Raw genomic sequence first — 13,621 nt, forward strand, 5'->3', positions numbered from 1 at the left:
GGGTCCCCCTGTCAGAGCACACTGAGGGGTCCCCCTGTCAGAGCACACTGAGGGGGTCCCGTGTCAGAGCAGACTGAGGGGTCCCCCTGTCAGCTGGCTCACTGAGGGGTTCCCCTGTCAGAGCAGACTGAGGGGTCCCCCTGTCAGCTGGCTCACTGAGGGGTCCCCCTGTCAGAGCAGACTGAGGGGTCCCCCTGTCAGCTGACACACTGAGGGGTTCCCCTGTCAGAGCAGACTGAGGGGTCCCCCTGTCAGCTGGCTCACTGAGGGGTCCCCCTGTCAGAGCAGACTGAGGGGTCCCCCTGTCAGCTGACACACTGAGGGGTCCCCCTGTCAGCTGGCACACTGAGGGGTCCCCCTGTCAGCTGGCTCACTGAGGGGTTCCCCTGTCAGAGCACACTGAGGGGTCCCCCTGTCAGCTGGCTCACTGAGGGGTCCCCCTGTCAGCTGGCTCACTGAGGGGTCCCCCTGTCAGAGCACACTGAGGGGTCCCCCTGTCAGCTGGCTCACTCCCCCAGCTGTGGATGAACACAGCCCTGCAAGCCCCTACTGTGCTGAGCGGGCTCCTCACTCCTGCAGTCAGTCAGGTCTCCGTGAGCCCCTGTAACACAGCCTCCAGACCAGCACAGCACCGAACCAGCGACACAGCCCTGAGCCGCAGGGCCGCGGTATCGCCGCTTCGGCATCACTTTATTGTTTTATGGTGCGTTTCTGCCCTGGCACGCCTGACACGCTGTCGGGAACCGAAAGCACCTCACTGTCAGGAATCTGCTGGCTGGAGGACAGAGCACAGCGTGCAGCACTGTTTACTCTGCTGTGCAGCGGACTCTCAGCGCTCACACTTTCACCAGCAGGGCAGGGAGGCGGGGGTGGGACAGAACAAGCGCCAGGAGGGCAGAGGGCAGACGCCTCACCTCCACGTGGTACTGCGACGTCTCCTGCATGATGATGTTGGAGTTGGAGTACTTCTTCCTCTGCTCTGGGGGCGACAGAGGGGGACAGAGGCAGGTGAGAGACAGCAGCTGTGGAGGCAAGTTCAGAAGAGCTGCTCCTCACTTCCTGATGACAGCGACATAGAAATACTGTACACCTGCCACACAGACTGTACACCTGCCACACAGACTGTACACCTGGCACACAAAGCCCTACACCTGGTACACAGACTGTACACCTGACACACACACAGCCCTACACCTGACACACAGACTGTACACCTGGTACACAGACTGTACACCTGCCACACAGACTGTACACCTGGCACACAAAGCCCTACACCTGGTACACAGACTGTACACCTGGCACACAGACTGTACACCTGGCACACAAAGCCCTACACCTGGTACACAGACTGTACACCTGGCACACAGACTGTACACCTGGCACACAAAGCCCTACACCTGGTACACAGACTGTACACCTGGTACACAGACTGTACACCTGACACACAGACTGTACACCTGGCACACAGCCCTACACCTGGTACACAGACTGTACACCTGGCACACAGACTGTACACCTGACACACAGACTGTACACCTGGTACACAGACTGTACACCTGAAACACAGACTGTACACCTGGCACACAGCCCTACACCTGGTACACAGACTGTACACCTGGCACACAGACTGTACACCTGGTACACAAAGCCCTACACCTGGTACATAGACTGTACACCTGGTACACAGACTGTACACCTGGCACACAGCCCTACACCTGGTACACAGACTGTACACCTGGCACACAGACTGTACACCTGGTACACAGACTGTACACCTGCCACACACAGACTGTACACCTGACACACAGACTGTACAGCTGCCACACAGACTGTACACCTGACACACAGACTGTACACCTGACACACACTAAGCCCTACACCTGGCACACAGACTGTACACCTGGCACACAGACTGTACACCTGGCACACACACAGCCCTACACCTGGCACACAGCCTGTACACCTGGCACACAGCCTGTACACCTGGCACACAGACTGTACACCTGACACACACACAGCCCTACACCTTTGTGTGTGTTGGGGAGCTGTGCTGCAGTGCGTGTTGGGGGGCTGTGCTGCAGTGTGTGTTGTGGGGCTGTGCTGCAGTGTGTGTTGGGGTGCTGTGCTGCAGTGTGTGTTGGGGTGCTGTGCTGTAGTAGCGTGTGTTGGGGGGCTGTGCTGCAGTGTGTGTTGGGGAGCTGTGCTGTAGTAGTGTGTGTTGGGGGGCTGTGCTGCAGTGTGTGTTGGGGGGCTGTGCTGCAGTGTGTGTTGAGGGGCTGTGCTGCAGTGTGTGTTGAGGGGCTGTGCTGCAGTGTGTGTTGGGGAGCTGTGCTGTAGTAGTGTGTGTTGAGGGGCTGTGCTGTAGTAGTGTGTTGAGGGGCTGTGCTGCAGTGTGTGTTGGGGGGCTGTGCTGCAGTGTGTGTTGGTGTGCTGTGCTGCAGTGTGTGTTGGGGAGCTGTGCTGCAGTGTGTGTTGAGGGGCTGTGCTGCAGTGTGTGTTGGGGGGCTGTGCTGTAGTAGTTTGTGTTGGGGGGCTGTGCTGTAGTGTGTGTTGGGGTGCTGTGCTGTAGTGTGTGTTGAGGTGCTGTGCTGCAGTGTGTGTTGGGGGGCTGTGCTGTAGTGTGTGTTGAGGGGCTGTGCTGTAGTGTGTGTTGGGGTGCTGTGCTGCAGTAGTGTGTGTTGAGGGGCTGTGCTGCAGTGTGTGTTGGGGAGCTGTGCTGCAGTGTGTGTTGGGGGGCTGTGCTGTAGTGTGTGTTGAGGGGCTGTGCTGCAGTGTGTGTGTTGGGGGGCTGTGCTGCAGTGTGTGTTGGGGTGCTGTGCTGTAGTAGTGTGTGTTGGGGAGCTGTGCTGTAGTGTGTGTTGAGGGGCTGTGCTGCAGTGTGTGTTGAGGGGCTGTGCTGTAGTAGTGTGTGTTGGGGAGCTGTGCTGCAGTGTGTGTTGAGGGGCTGTGCTGTAGTGTGTGTTGGGGGGCTGTGCTGCAGTGTGTGTTGGGGGGCTGTGCTGCAGTGTGTGTTGAGGGGCTGTGCTGTAGTGTGTGTTGAGGGGCTGTGCTGTAGTGTGTGTTGAGGGGCTGTGCTGTAGTGTGTGTTGAGGGGCTGTGCTGCAGTGTGTGTTGAGGGGCTGTGCTGTAGTGTGTGTTGGGGGGCTGTGCTGCAGTGTGTGTTGGGGGGCTGTGCTGCAGTGTGTGTTGGGGGGCTGTGCTGCAGTGTGTGTTGAGGGGCTGTGCTGTAGTAGTGTGTGTTGGGGGGCTGTGCTGCAGTGTGTGTTGAGGGGCTGTGCTGCAGTGTGTGTTGAGGGGCTGTGCTGTAGTGTGTGTTGAGGGGCTGTGCTGCAGTGTGTGTTGAGGGGCTGTGCTGCAGTGTGTGTTGAGGGGCTGTGCTGTAGTAGTGTGTGTTGGGGGGCTGTGCTGCAGTGTGTGTTGAGGGGCTGTGCTGCAGTGTGTGTTGAGGGGCTGTGCTGCAGTGTGTGTTGGGGTGCTGTGCTGCAGTGTGTGTTGGGGGGCTGTGCTGCAGTGTGTGTTGAGGGGCTGTGCTGTAGTAGTGTGTGTTGGGGAGCTGTGCTGCAGTGTGTGTTGGGGGGCTGTGCTGCAGTGTGTGTTGGGGGGCTGTGCTGTAGTAGTGTGTGTTGAGGGGCTGTGCTGTAGTGTGTGTTGGGGTGCTGTGCTGCAGTGTGTGTTGGGGGGCTGTGCTGTAGTGTGTGTTGAGGGGCTGTGCTGTAGTAGTTTGTGTTGGGGGGCTGTGCTGCAGTGTGTGTTGAGGTGCTGTGCTGCAGTGTGTGTTGAGGGGCTGTGCTGCAGTGTGTGTTGGGGAGCTGTGCTGTAGTAGTGTGTGTTGGGGAGCTGTGCTGCAGTGTGTGTTGAGGGGCTGTGCTGCAGTGTGTGTTGGGGGGCTGTGCTGTAGTAGTGTGTGTTGGGGTGCTGTGCTGCAGTGTGTGTTGGGGAGCTGTGCTGCAGTGTGTGTTGGGGAGCTGTGCTGCAGTGTGTGTTGGGGGGCTGTGCTGTAGTAGTGTGTGTTGGGGGGCTGTGCTGCAGTGTGTGTTGAGGGGCTGTGCTGTAGTAGTGTGTGTTGAGGTGCTGTGCTGCAGTGTGTGTTGGGGGGCTGTGCTGTAGTGTGTGTTGAGGGGCTGTGCTGTAGTGTGTGTTGGGGTGCTGTGCTGCAGTGTGTGTTGGGGTGCTGTGCTGTAGTGTGTGTTGAGGGGCTGTGCTGTAGTAGTTTGTGTTGGGGGGCTGTGCTGCAGTGTGTGTTGGGGGGCTGTGCTGCAGTGTGTGTTGTGGGGCTGTGCTGCAGTGTGTGCTGGGGTGCTGTGCTGCAGTGTGTGTTGAGGGGCTGTGCTGTAGTGTGTGTTGGGGTGCTGTGCTGCAGTGTGTGTTGGGGGGCTGTGCTGTAGTGTGTGTTGAGGGGCTGTGCTGTAGTAGTTTGTGTTGGGGGGCTGTGCTGCAGTGTGTGTTGGGGTGCTGTGCTGCAGTGTGTGTTGGGGGGCTGTGCTGCAGTGTGTGTTGGGGGGCTGTGCTGCAGTGTGTGTTGGGGGGCTGTGCTGTAGTGTGTGTTGGGGGGCTGTGCTGCAGTGTGTGTTGAGGGGCTGTGCTGTAGTGTGTGTTGGGGTGCTGTGCTGCAGTGTGTGTTGGTGTGCTGTGCTGTAGTAGCGTGTGTTGAGGGGCTGTGCTGCAGTGTGTGTTGGGGTGCTGTGCTGTAGTAGCGTGTGTTGAGGGGCTGTGCTGCAGTGTGTGTTGGGGGGCTGTGCTGCAGTGTGTGTTGGGGGGCTGTGCTGTAGTGTGTGTGTTGGGGAGCTGTGCTGCAGTGTGTGTTGGGGAGCTGTGCTGTAGTAGTGTGTGTTGAGGGGCTGTGCTGCAGTGTGTGTTGAGGGGCTGTGCTGTAGTAGTGTGTGTTGGAGGGCTGTGCTGCAGTGTGTGTGTTGGGGAGCTGTGCTGTAGTGTGTGTTGGAGGGCTGTGCTGCAGTGTGTGTTGGGGTGCTGTGCTGTAGTAGCGTGTGTTGAGGGGCTGTGCTGCAGTGTGTGTTGGGGAGCTGTGCTGTAGTAGCGTGTGTTGAGGGGCTGTGCTGTAGTAGTGTGTTGAGGGGCTGTGCTGCAGTGTGTGTTGGGGGGCTGTGCTGCAGTAGTGTGTGTTGGGGAGCTGTGCTGTAGTAGCGTGTGTTGAGGGGCTGTGCTGTAGTAGTGTGTTGAGGGGCTGTGCTGCAGTGTGTGTTGGGGGGCTGTGCTGCAGTAGTGTGTGTTGGGGGGCTGTGCTGCAGTGTGTGTTGAGGGGCTGTGCTGCAGTGTGTGTTGGGGAGCTGTGCTGTAGTAGTGTGTTGAGGGGCTGTGCTGCAGTGTGTGTTGGGGGGCTGTGCTGTAGTAGTGTGTTGAGGGGCTGTGCTGCAGTGTGTGTTGAGGGGCTGTGCTGCAGTGTGTGTTGGGGTGCTGTGCTGTAGTAGTGTGTGTTGAGGGGCTGTGCTGTAGTGTGTGTTGGGGGGCTGTGCTGCAGTAGTGTGTGTTGGGGGGCTGTGCTGTAGTAGTGTGTTGAGGGGCTGTGCTGCAGTGTGTGTTGAGGGGCTGTGCTGTAGTAGTGTGTTGAGGGGCTGTGCTGCAGTGTGTGTTGAGGGGCTGTGCTGTAGTAGTGTGTGTTGAGGGGCTGTGCTGCAGTGTGTGTTGGGGAGCTGTGCTGCAGTGTGTGTTGGGGAGCTGTGCTGCAGTGTGTGTTGGGGTGCTGTGCTGTAGTAGCGTGTGTTGAGGGGCTGTGCTGCAGTGTGTGTTGGGGAGCTGTGCTGTAGTGTGTGTTGGGGAGCTGTGCTGCAGTGTGTGTTGAGGGGCTGTGCTGCAGTGTGTGTTGGGGAGCTGTGCTGTAGTAGCGTGTGTTGAGGGGCTGTGCTGCAGTAGTGTGTGTTGGGGTGCTGTGCTGTAGTAGTGTGTGTTGGAGGGCTGTGCTGCAGTGTGTGTTGGGGTGCTGTGCTGTAGTAGCGTGTGTTGAGGGGCTGTGCTGCAGTGTGTGTTGGGGAGCTGTGCTGTAGTAGCGTGTGTTGAGGGGCTGTGCTGCAGTGTGTGTGTTGAGGGGCTGTGCTGCAGTGTGTGTTGAGGGGCTGTGCTGCAGTAGTGTGTTGAGGGGCTGTGCTGCAGTGTGTGTTGAGGGGCTGTGCTGTAGTAGTGTGTGTTGGAGGGCTGTGCTGCAGTGTGTGTTGGGGGGCTGTGCTGCAGTGTGTGTTGGGGGGCTGTGCTGTAGTGTGTGTTGAGGGGCTGTGCTGTAGTAGTGTGTGTTGGAGGGCTGTGCTGCAGTGTGTGTGTTGGGGAGCTGTGCTGTAGTGTGTGTTGGGGAGCTGTGCTGCAGTGTGTGTTGGGGAGCTGTGCTGTAGTGTGTGTTGAGGGGCTGTGCTGTAGTAGTGTGTGTTGGAGGGCTGTGCTGCAGTGTGTGTGTTGGGGAGCTGTGCTGTAGTGTGTGTGTTGGGGAGCTGTGCTGCAGTGTGTGTTGGGGAGCTGTGCTGTAGTAGTGTGTGTTGAGGGGCTGTGCTGCAGTGTGTGTTGAGGGGCTGTGCTGTAGTAGTGTGTGTTGGAGGGCTGTGCTGCAGTGTGTGTGTTGGGGAGCTGTGCTGTAGTGTGTGTTGGAGGGCTGTGCTGCAGTGTGTGTTGGGGTGCTGTGCTGTAGTAGCGTGTGTTGAGGGGCTGTGCTGCAGTGTGTGTTGGGGAGCTGTGCTGTAGTAGTGTGTGTTGGGGTGCTGTGCTGCAGTGTGTGTTGAGGGGCTGTGCTGCAGTGTGTGTTGGGGGGCGGAGGGCGACAGTCAGCAGACAGACTGCGGTGACAATGTGGGTCACTGTGCCAGGCTGAAGCCAGACCTGCTGTTCTCAGTAACCTGAGAGTCAGACTCACACACCTCCTTTGTGTCTCCTGTCCCCACTGCTCCTCCTCTCCTCCACCCCCCCTCTTAGAAAAGAAACGTGATCCTCTTCCTCCCCTCTCTCCCTCCTCACACTCTCTCATTCTCTCTCTCCTCCTCACACTCGCCATCCTCTCTCTCCTCTCAATTTCAATTCACTTCAAGATGATTTACTGGCATGGCCAATGAATAAATCAGTGTTGCCAAAGCAAAACATAAAATCTACAGATATTTACAGACATTTTACAATACAGCCACATCATAAGATATTTACATATAAACATATGGAACATTATTGACAGACAGGCTCACTGTTCCTATGGCTGGGACAGGAGATCACACACTGTATTATTATTATTGAGAGACAGGCTCACTGTCTGTTCCTCAGGGCTGGGACAGGAGACCACACACTGTATTATTATTATTGAGAGACAGGCTCACTGTTCCTCAGGCTGGGACAGGAGACCACACACTGTATTATTATTATTATTGAGAGACAGGCTCACTGTTCCTCAGGCTGGGACAGGAGGTCACACACTGTATTATTATTATTGAGAGACAGGCTCACTGTTCCTCAGGCTGGGACAGGAGACCACACACTGTATTATTATTATTGAGAGACAGGTTCACTGTCTGTTTCTCAGGCTGGGACAGGAGATCACACTGTCGTCCTCTCTCTCTCCCTCTCTCCAGTCCGGGATGAAACCTGACTATCATGGCCTCTGATTGTCCGGATGAGCGCATGAAACTTGAGACGCCACATGTCTTATTAACGAGCAACAGTAAGGCTGATTAGTCCTTATTCCTGCTCTGGTCTTCCTGCTCACTCCCAGATCCTGTGTTCCCAGGCCTTGTGAGACCTTTGGATCACAGCAGGAATGAACACTGTCCTCCCAGACTCCTGCTCGGACAGTGAGGAAGACTCCTGCAGCAGCACTGAGACACACAGACAGACCAGGGCAGGACAGTGAGGAAGACTCCTGCAGCAGCACTGAGACACACAGACAGACCAGGGCAGGACAGTGAGGAAGACTCCTGCAGCACTGAGACACACAGACAGACCAGGGCAGGACAGTGAGGAAGACTCCTGCAGCAGCACTGAGACACACAGACAGACCAGGCAGGACAGTGAGGAAGACTCCTGCAGCAGCACTGAGACACACAGACAGACCAGGCAGGACAGTGAGGAAGACTCCTGCAGCAGCACTGAGACACACAGACAGACCAGGGCAGGACAGTGAGGAAGACTCCTGCAGCAGCACTGAGACACACAGACAGACCAGGGCAGGACAGTGAGGAAGACTCCTGCAGCAGCACTGAGACACACAGACAGACCAGGGCAGGACAGTGAGGAAGACTCCTGCAGCAGCACTGAGACACACAGACAGACCAGGGCAGGACAGTGAGGAAGACTCCTGCAGCAGCACTGAGACACACAGACAGACCAGGCAGGACAGTGAGGAAGACTCCTGCAGCAGCACTGAGACACACAGACAGACCAGGCAGGACAGTGAGGAAGACTCCTGCAGCAGCACTGAGACACACAGACAGACCAGGGCAGGACAGTGAGGAAGACTCCTGCAGCAGCACTGAGACACACAGACAGACCAGGGCAGGACAGTGAGGAAGACTCCTGCAGCAGCACTGAGACACACAGACAGACCAGGGCAGGACAGTGAGGAAGACTCCTGCAGCACTGAGACACACAGACAGACCAGGGCAGGACAGTGAGGAAGACTCCTGCAGCAGCACTGAGACACACAGACAGACCAGGGCAGGACAGTGAGGAAGACTCCTGCAGCAGCACTGAGACACACAGACAGACCAGGGCAGGACAGTGAGGAAGACTCCTGCAGCAGCACTGAGACACACAGACAGACCAGGGCAGGACAGTGAGGAAGACTCCTGCAGCAGCACTGAGACACACAGACAGACCAGGGCAGGACAGTGAGGAAGACTCCTGCAGCAGCACTGAGACACACAGACAGACCAGGGCAGGACAGTGAGGAAGACTCCTGCAGCAGCACTGAGACACACAGACAGACCAGAGCAGGACAGTGAGGAAGACTCCTGCAGCAGCACTGAGACACACAGACAGACCAGGCAGGACAGTGAGGAAGACTCCTGCAGCAGCACTGAGACACACAGACAGACCAGAGCAGGACAGTGAGGAAGACTCCTGCAGCAGCACTGAGACACACAGACAGACCAGGGCAGGACAGTGAGGAAGACTCCTGCAGCACTGAGACACACAGACAGACCAGGGCAGGACAGTGAGGAAGACTCCTGCAGCAGCACTGAGACACACAGACAGACCAGGGCAGGAAAGTGAGGAAGACTCCTGCAGCAGCACTGAGACACACAGACAGACCAGGCAGGACAGTGAGGAAGACTCCTGCAGCACTGAGACACACAGACAGACCAGGGCAGGACAGTGAGGAAGACTCCTGCAGCAGCACTGAGACACACAGACAGACCAGGGCAGGACAGTGAGGAAGACTCCTGCAGCAGCACTGAGACACACAGACAGACCAGAGCAGGACAGTGAGGAAGACTCCTGCAGCAGCACTGAGACACACAGACAGACCAGGCAGGACAGTGAGGAAGACTCCTGCAGCAGCACTGAGACACACAGACAGACCAGGGCAGGACAGTGAGGAAGACTCCTGCAGCAGCACTGAGACACACAGACAGACCAGGGCAGGACAGTGAGGAAGACTCCTGCAGCAGCACTGAGACACACAGACAGACCAGGGCAGGACAGTGAGGAAGACTCCTGCAGCAGCACTGAGACACACAGACAGACCAGGGCAGGACAGTGAGGAAGACTCCTGCAGCAGCACTGAGACACACAGACAGACCAGGGCAGGACAGTGAGGAAGACTCCTGCAGCAGCACTGAGACACACAGACAGACCAGGGCAGGACAGTGAGGAAGACTCCTGCAGCAGCACTGAGACACACAGACAGACCAGGGCAGAACAGTGAGGAAGACTCCTGCAGCACTGAGACACACAGACAGACCAGGCAGGACAGTGAGGAAGACTCCTGCAGCAGCACTGAGACACACAGACAGACCAGGGCAGGACAGTGAGGAAGACTCCTGCAGCACTGAGACACACAGACAGACCAGGGCAGGACAGTGAGGAAGACTCCTGCAGCAGCACTGAGACACACAGACAGACCAGGGCAGGACAGTGAGGAAGACTCCTGCAGCAGCACTGAGACACACAGACAGACCAGGGCAGGACAGTGAGGAAGACTCCTGCAGCAGCACTGAGACACACAGACAGACCAGGGCAGGACAGTGAGGAAGACTCCTGCAGCAGCACTGAGACACACAGACAGACCAGGGCAGGACAGTGAGGAAGACTCCTGCAGCAGCACTGAGACACACAGACAGACCAGGGCAGGACAGTGAGGAAGACTCCTGCAGCAGCACTGAGACACACAGACAGACCAGGCAGGACAGTGAGGAAGACTCCTGCAGCAGCACTGAGACACACAGACAGACCAGAGCAGGACAGTGAGGAAGACTCCTGCAGCAGCACTGAGACACACAGACAGACCAGGCAGGACAGTGAGGAAGACTCCTGCAGCAGCACTGAGACACACAGACAGACCAGAGCAGGACAGTGAGGAAGACTCCTGCAGCAGCACTGAGACACACAGACAGACCAGGGCAGGACAGTGAGGAAGACTCCTGCAGCACTGAGACACACAGACAGACCAGGGCAGGACAGTGAGGAAGACTCCTGCAGCAGCACTGAGACACACAGACAGACCAGGCAGGACAGTGAGGAAGACTCCTGCAGCAGCACTGAGACACACAGACAGACCAGGGCAGGACAGTGAGGAAGACTCCTGCAGCAGCACTGAGACACACAGACAGACCAGGGCAGGACAGTGAGGAAGACTCCTGCAGCACTGAGACACACAGACAGACCAGGGCAGGACAGTGAGGAAGACTCCTGCAGCAGCACTGAGACACACAGACAGACCAGGGCAGGACAGTGAGGAAGACTCCTGCAGCAGCACTGAGACACACAGACAGACCAGGGCAGGACAGTGAGGAAGACTCCTGCAGCACTGAGACACACAGACAGACCAGGGCAGGACAGTGAGGAAGACTCCTGCAGCAGCACTGAGACACACAGACAGACCAGGGCAGGACAGTGAGGAAGACTCCTGCAGCAGCACTGAGACACACAGACAGACCAGGGCAGGACAGTGAGGAAGACTCCTGCAGCACTGAGACACACAGACAGACCAGGGCAGGACAGTGAGGAAGACTCCTGCAGCAGCACTGAGACACACAGACAGACCAGGGCAGGACAGTGAGGAAGACTCCTGCAGCAGCACTGAGACACACAGACAGACCAGGGCAGGACAGTGAGGAAGACTCCTGCAGCACTGAGACACACAGACAGACCAGGGCAGGACAGTGAGGAAGACTCCTGCAGCAGCACTGAGACACACAGACAGACCAGGGCAGGACAGTGAGGAAGACTCCTGCAGCAGCACTGAGACACACAGACAGACCAGGGCAGGACAGTGAGGAAGACTCCTGCAGCACTGAGACACACAGACAGACCAGGGCAGGACAGTGAGGAAGACTCCTGCAGCAGCACTGAGACACACAGACAGACCAGGGCAGGACAGTGAGGAAGACTCCTGCAGCAGCACTGAGACACACAGACAGACCAGGGCAGGACAGTGAGGAAGACTCCTGCAGCACTGAGACACACAGACAGACCAGGGCAGGACAGTGAGGAAGACTCCTGCAGCAGCACTGAGACACACAGACAGACCAGGCAGGACAGTGAGGAAGACTCCTGCAGCAGCACTGAGACACACAGACAGACCAGGGCAGGACAGTGAGGAAGACTCCTGCAGCACTGAGACACACAGACAGACCAGGGCAGGACAGTGAGGAAGACTCCTGCAGCAGCACTGAGACACACAGACAGACCAGGGCAGGACAGTGAGGAAGACTCCTGCAGCAGCACTGAGACACACAGACAGACCAGGGCAGGACAGTGAGGAAGACTCCTGCAGCAGCACTGAGACACACAGACAGACCAGGGCAGGACAGTGAGGAAGACTCCTGCAGCAGCACTGAGACACACAGACAGACCAGGGCAGGACAGTGAGGAAGACTCCTGCAGCAGCACTGAGACACACAGACAGACCAGGGCAGGACAGTGAGGAAGACTCCTGCAGCAGCACTGAGACACACAGACAGACCAGGCAGGACAGTGAGGAAGACTCCTGCAGCAGCACTGAGACACACAGACAGACCAGAGCAGGACAGTGAGGAAGACTCCTGCAGCAGCACTGAGACACACAGACAGACCAGGCAGGACAGTGAGGAAGACTCCTGCAGCAGCACTGAGACACACAGACAGACCAGAGCAGGACAGTGAGGAAGACTCCTGCAGCAGCACTGAGACACACAGACAGACCAGGGCAGGACAGTGAGGAAGACTCCTGCAGCAGCACTGAGACACACAGACAGACCAGGGCAGGACAGTGAGGAAGACTCCTGCAGCAGCACTGAGACACACAGACAGACCAGGCAGGACAGTGAGGAAGACTCCTGCAGCAGCACTGAGACACACAGACAGACCAGGGCAGGACAGTGAGGAAGACTCCTGCAGCAGCACTGAGACACACAGACAGACCAGGGCAGGACAGTGAGGAAGACTCCTGCAGCACTGAGACACACAGACAGACCAGGGCAGGACAGTGAGGAAGACTCCTGCAGCAGCACTGAGACACACAGACAGACCAGGGCAGGACAGTGAGGAAGACTCCTGCAGCAGCACTGAGACACACAGACAGACCAGGGCAGGACAGTGAGGAAGACTCCTGCAGCACTGAGACACACAGACAGACCAGGGCAGGACAGTGAGGAAGACTCCTGCAGCAGCACTGAGACACACAGACAGACCAGGGCAGGACAGTGAGGAAGACTCCTGCAGCAGCACTGAGACACACAGACAGACCAGGGCAGGACAGTGAGGAAGACTCCTGCAGCACTGAGACACACAGACAGACCAGGGCAGGACAGTGAGGAAGACTCCTGCAGCAGCACTGAGACACACAGACAGACCAGGGCAGGACAGTGAGGAAGACTCCTGCAGCAGCACTGAGACACACAGACAGACCAGGGCAGGACAGTGAGGAAGACTCCTGCAGCACTGAGACACACAGACAGACCAGGGCAGGACAGTGAGGAAGACTCCTGCAGCAGCACTGAGACACACAGACAGACCAGGGCAGGACAGTGAGGAAGACTCCTGCAGCAGCACTGAGACACACAGACAGACCAGGGCAGGACAGTGAGGAAGACTCCTGCAGCACTGAGACACACAGACAGACCAGGGCAGGACAGTGAGGAAGACTCCTGCAGCAGCACTGAGACACACAGACAGACCAGGGCAGGACAGTGAGGAAGACTCCTGCAGCAGCACTGAGACACACAGACAGACCAGGGCAGGACAGTGAGGAAGACTCCTGCAGCACTGAGACACACAGACAGACCAGGGCAGGACAGTGAGGAAGACTCCTGCAGCAGCACTGAGACACACAGACAGACCAGGGCAGGACAGTGAGGAAGACTCCTGCAGCACTGAGACACACAGACAGACCAGGGCAGGACAGTGAGGAAGACTCCTGCAGCAGCACTGAGACACACAGACAGACCAGGGCAGGACAGTGAGGAAGACTCCTGCAGCAGCACTGAGACACACAGACAGACCA

The 13,621-nt window shown here is 57.4% G+C and overlaps 1 protein-coding gene across 2 annotated transcripts in view; it reads right to left on the reverse strand.

Annotated features, from left to right (window-relative positions):
* Positions 1–13,621, reverse strand: part of eps8l2 (EPS8 signaling adaptor L2) — a 57,264-nt gene that overhangs the window by 29,833 nt on the left and 13,810 nt on the right. The window contains exon 4 of one of the 2 annotated variants that reach the window (XM_069181738.1): positions 915–979. In XM_069181738.1, the coding sequence (XP_069037839.1) occupies positions 915–979 (65 nt within the window). Of the gene's footprint in view, positions 1–914; positions 1,023–13,621 lie in introns of both variants that reach the window. The other variant, XM_069181737.1, reaches the window with a different exon arrangement.

Source organism: Lepisosteus oculatus, chromosome 21, assembly GCF_040954835.1.
Source record: "Lepisosteus oculatus isolate fLepOcu1 chromosome 21, fLepOcu1.hap2, whole genome shotgun sequence".
Classification (NCBI taxonomy): Eukaryota; Metazoa; Chordata; class Actinopteri; order Semionotiformes; family Lepisosteidae; genus Lepisosteus; species Lepisosteus oculatus.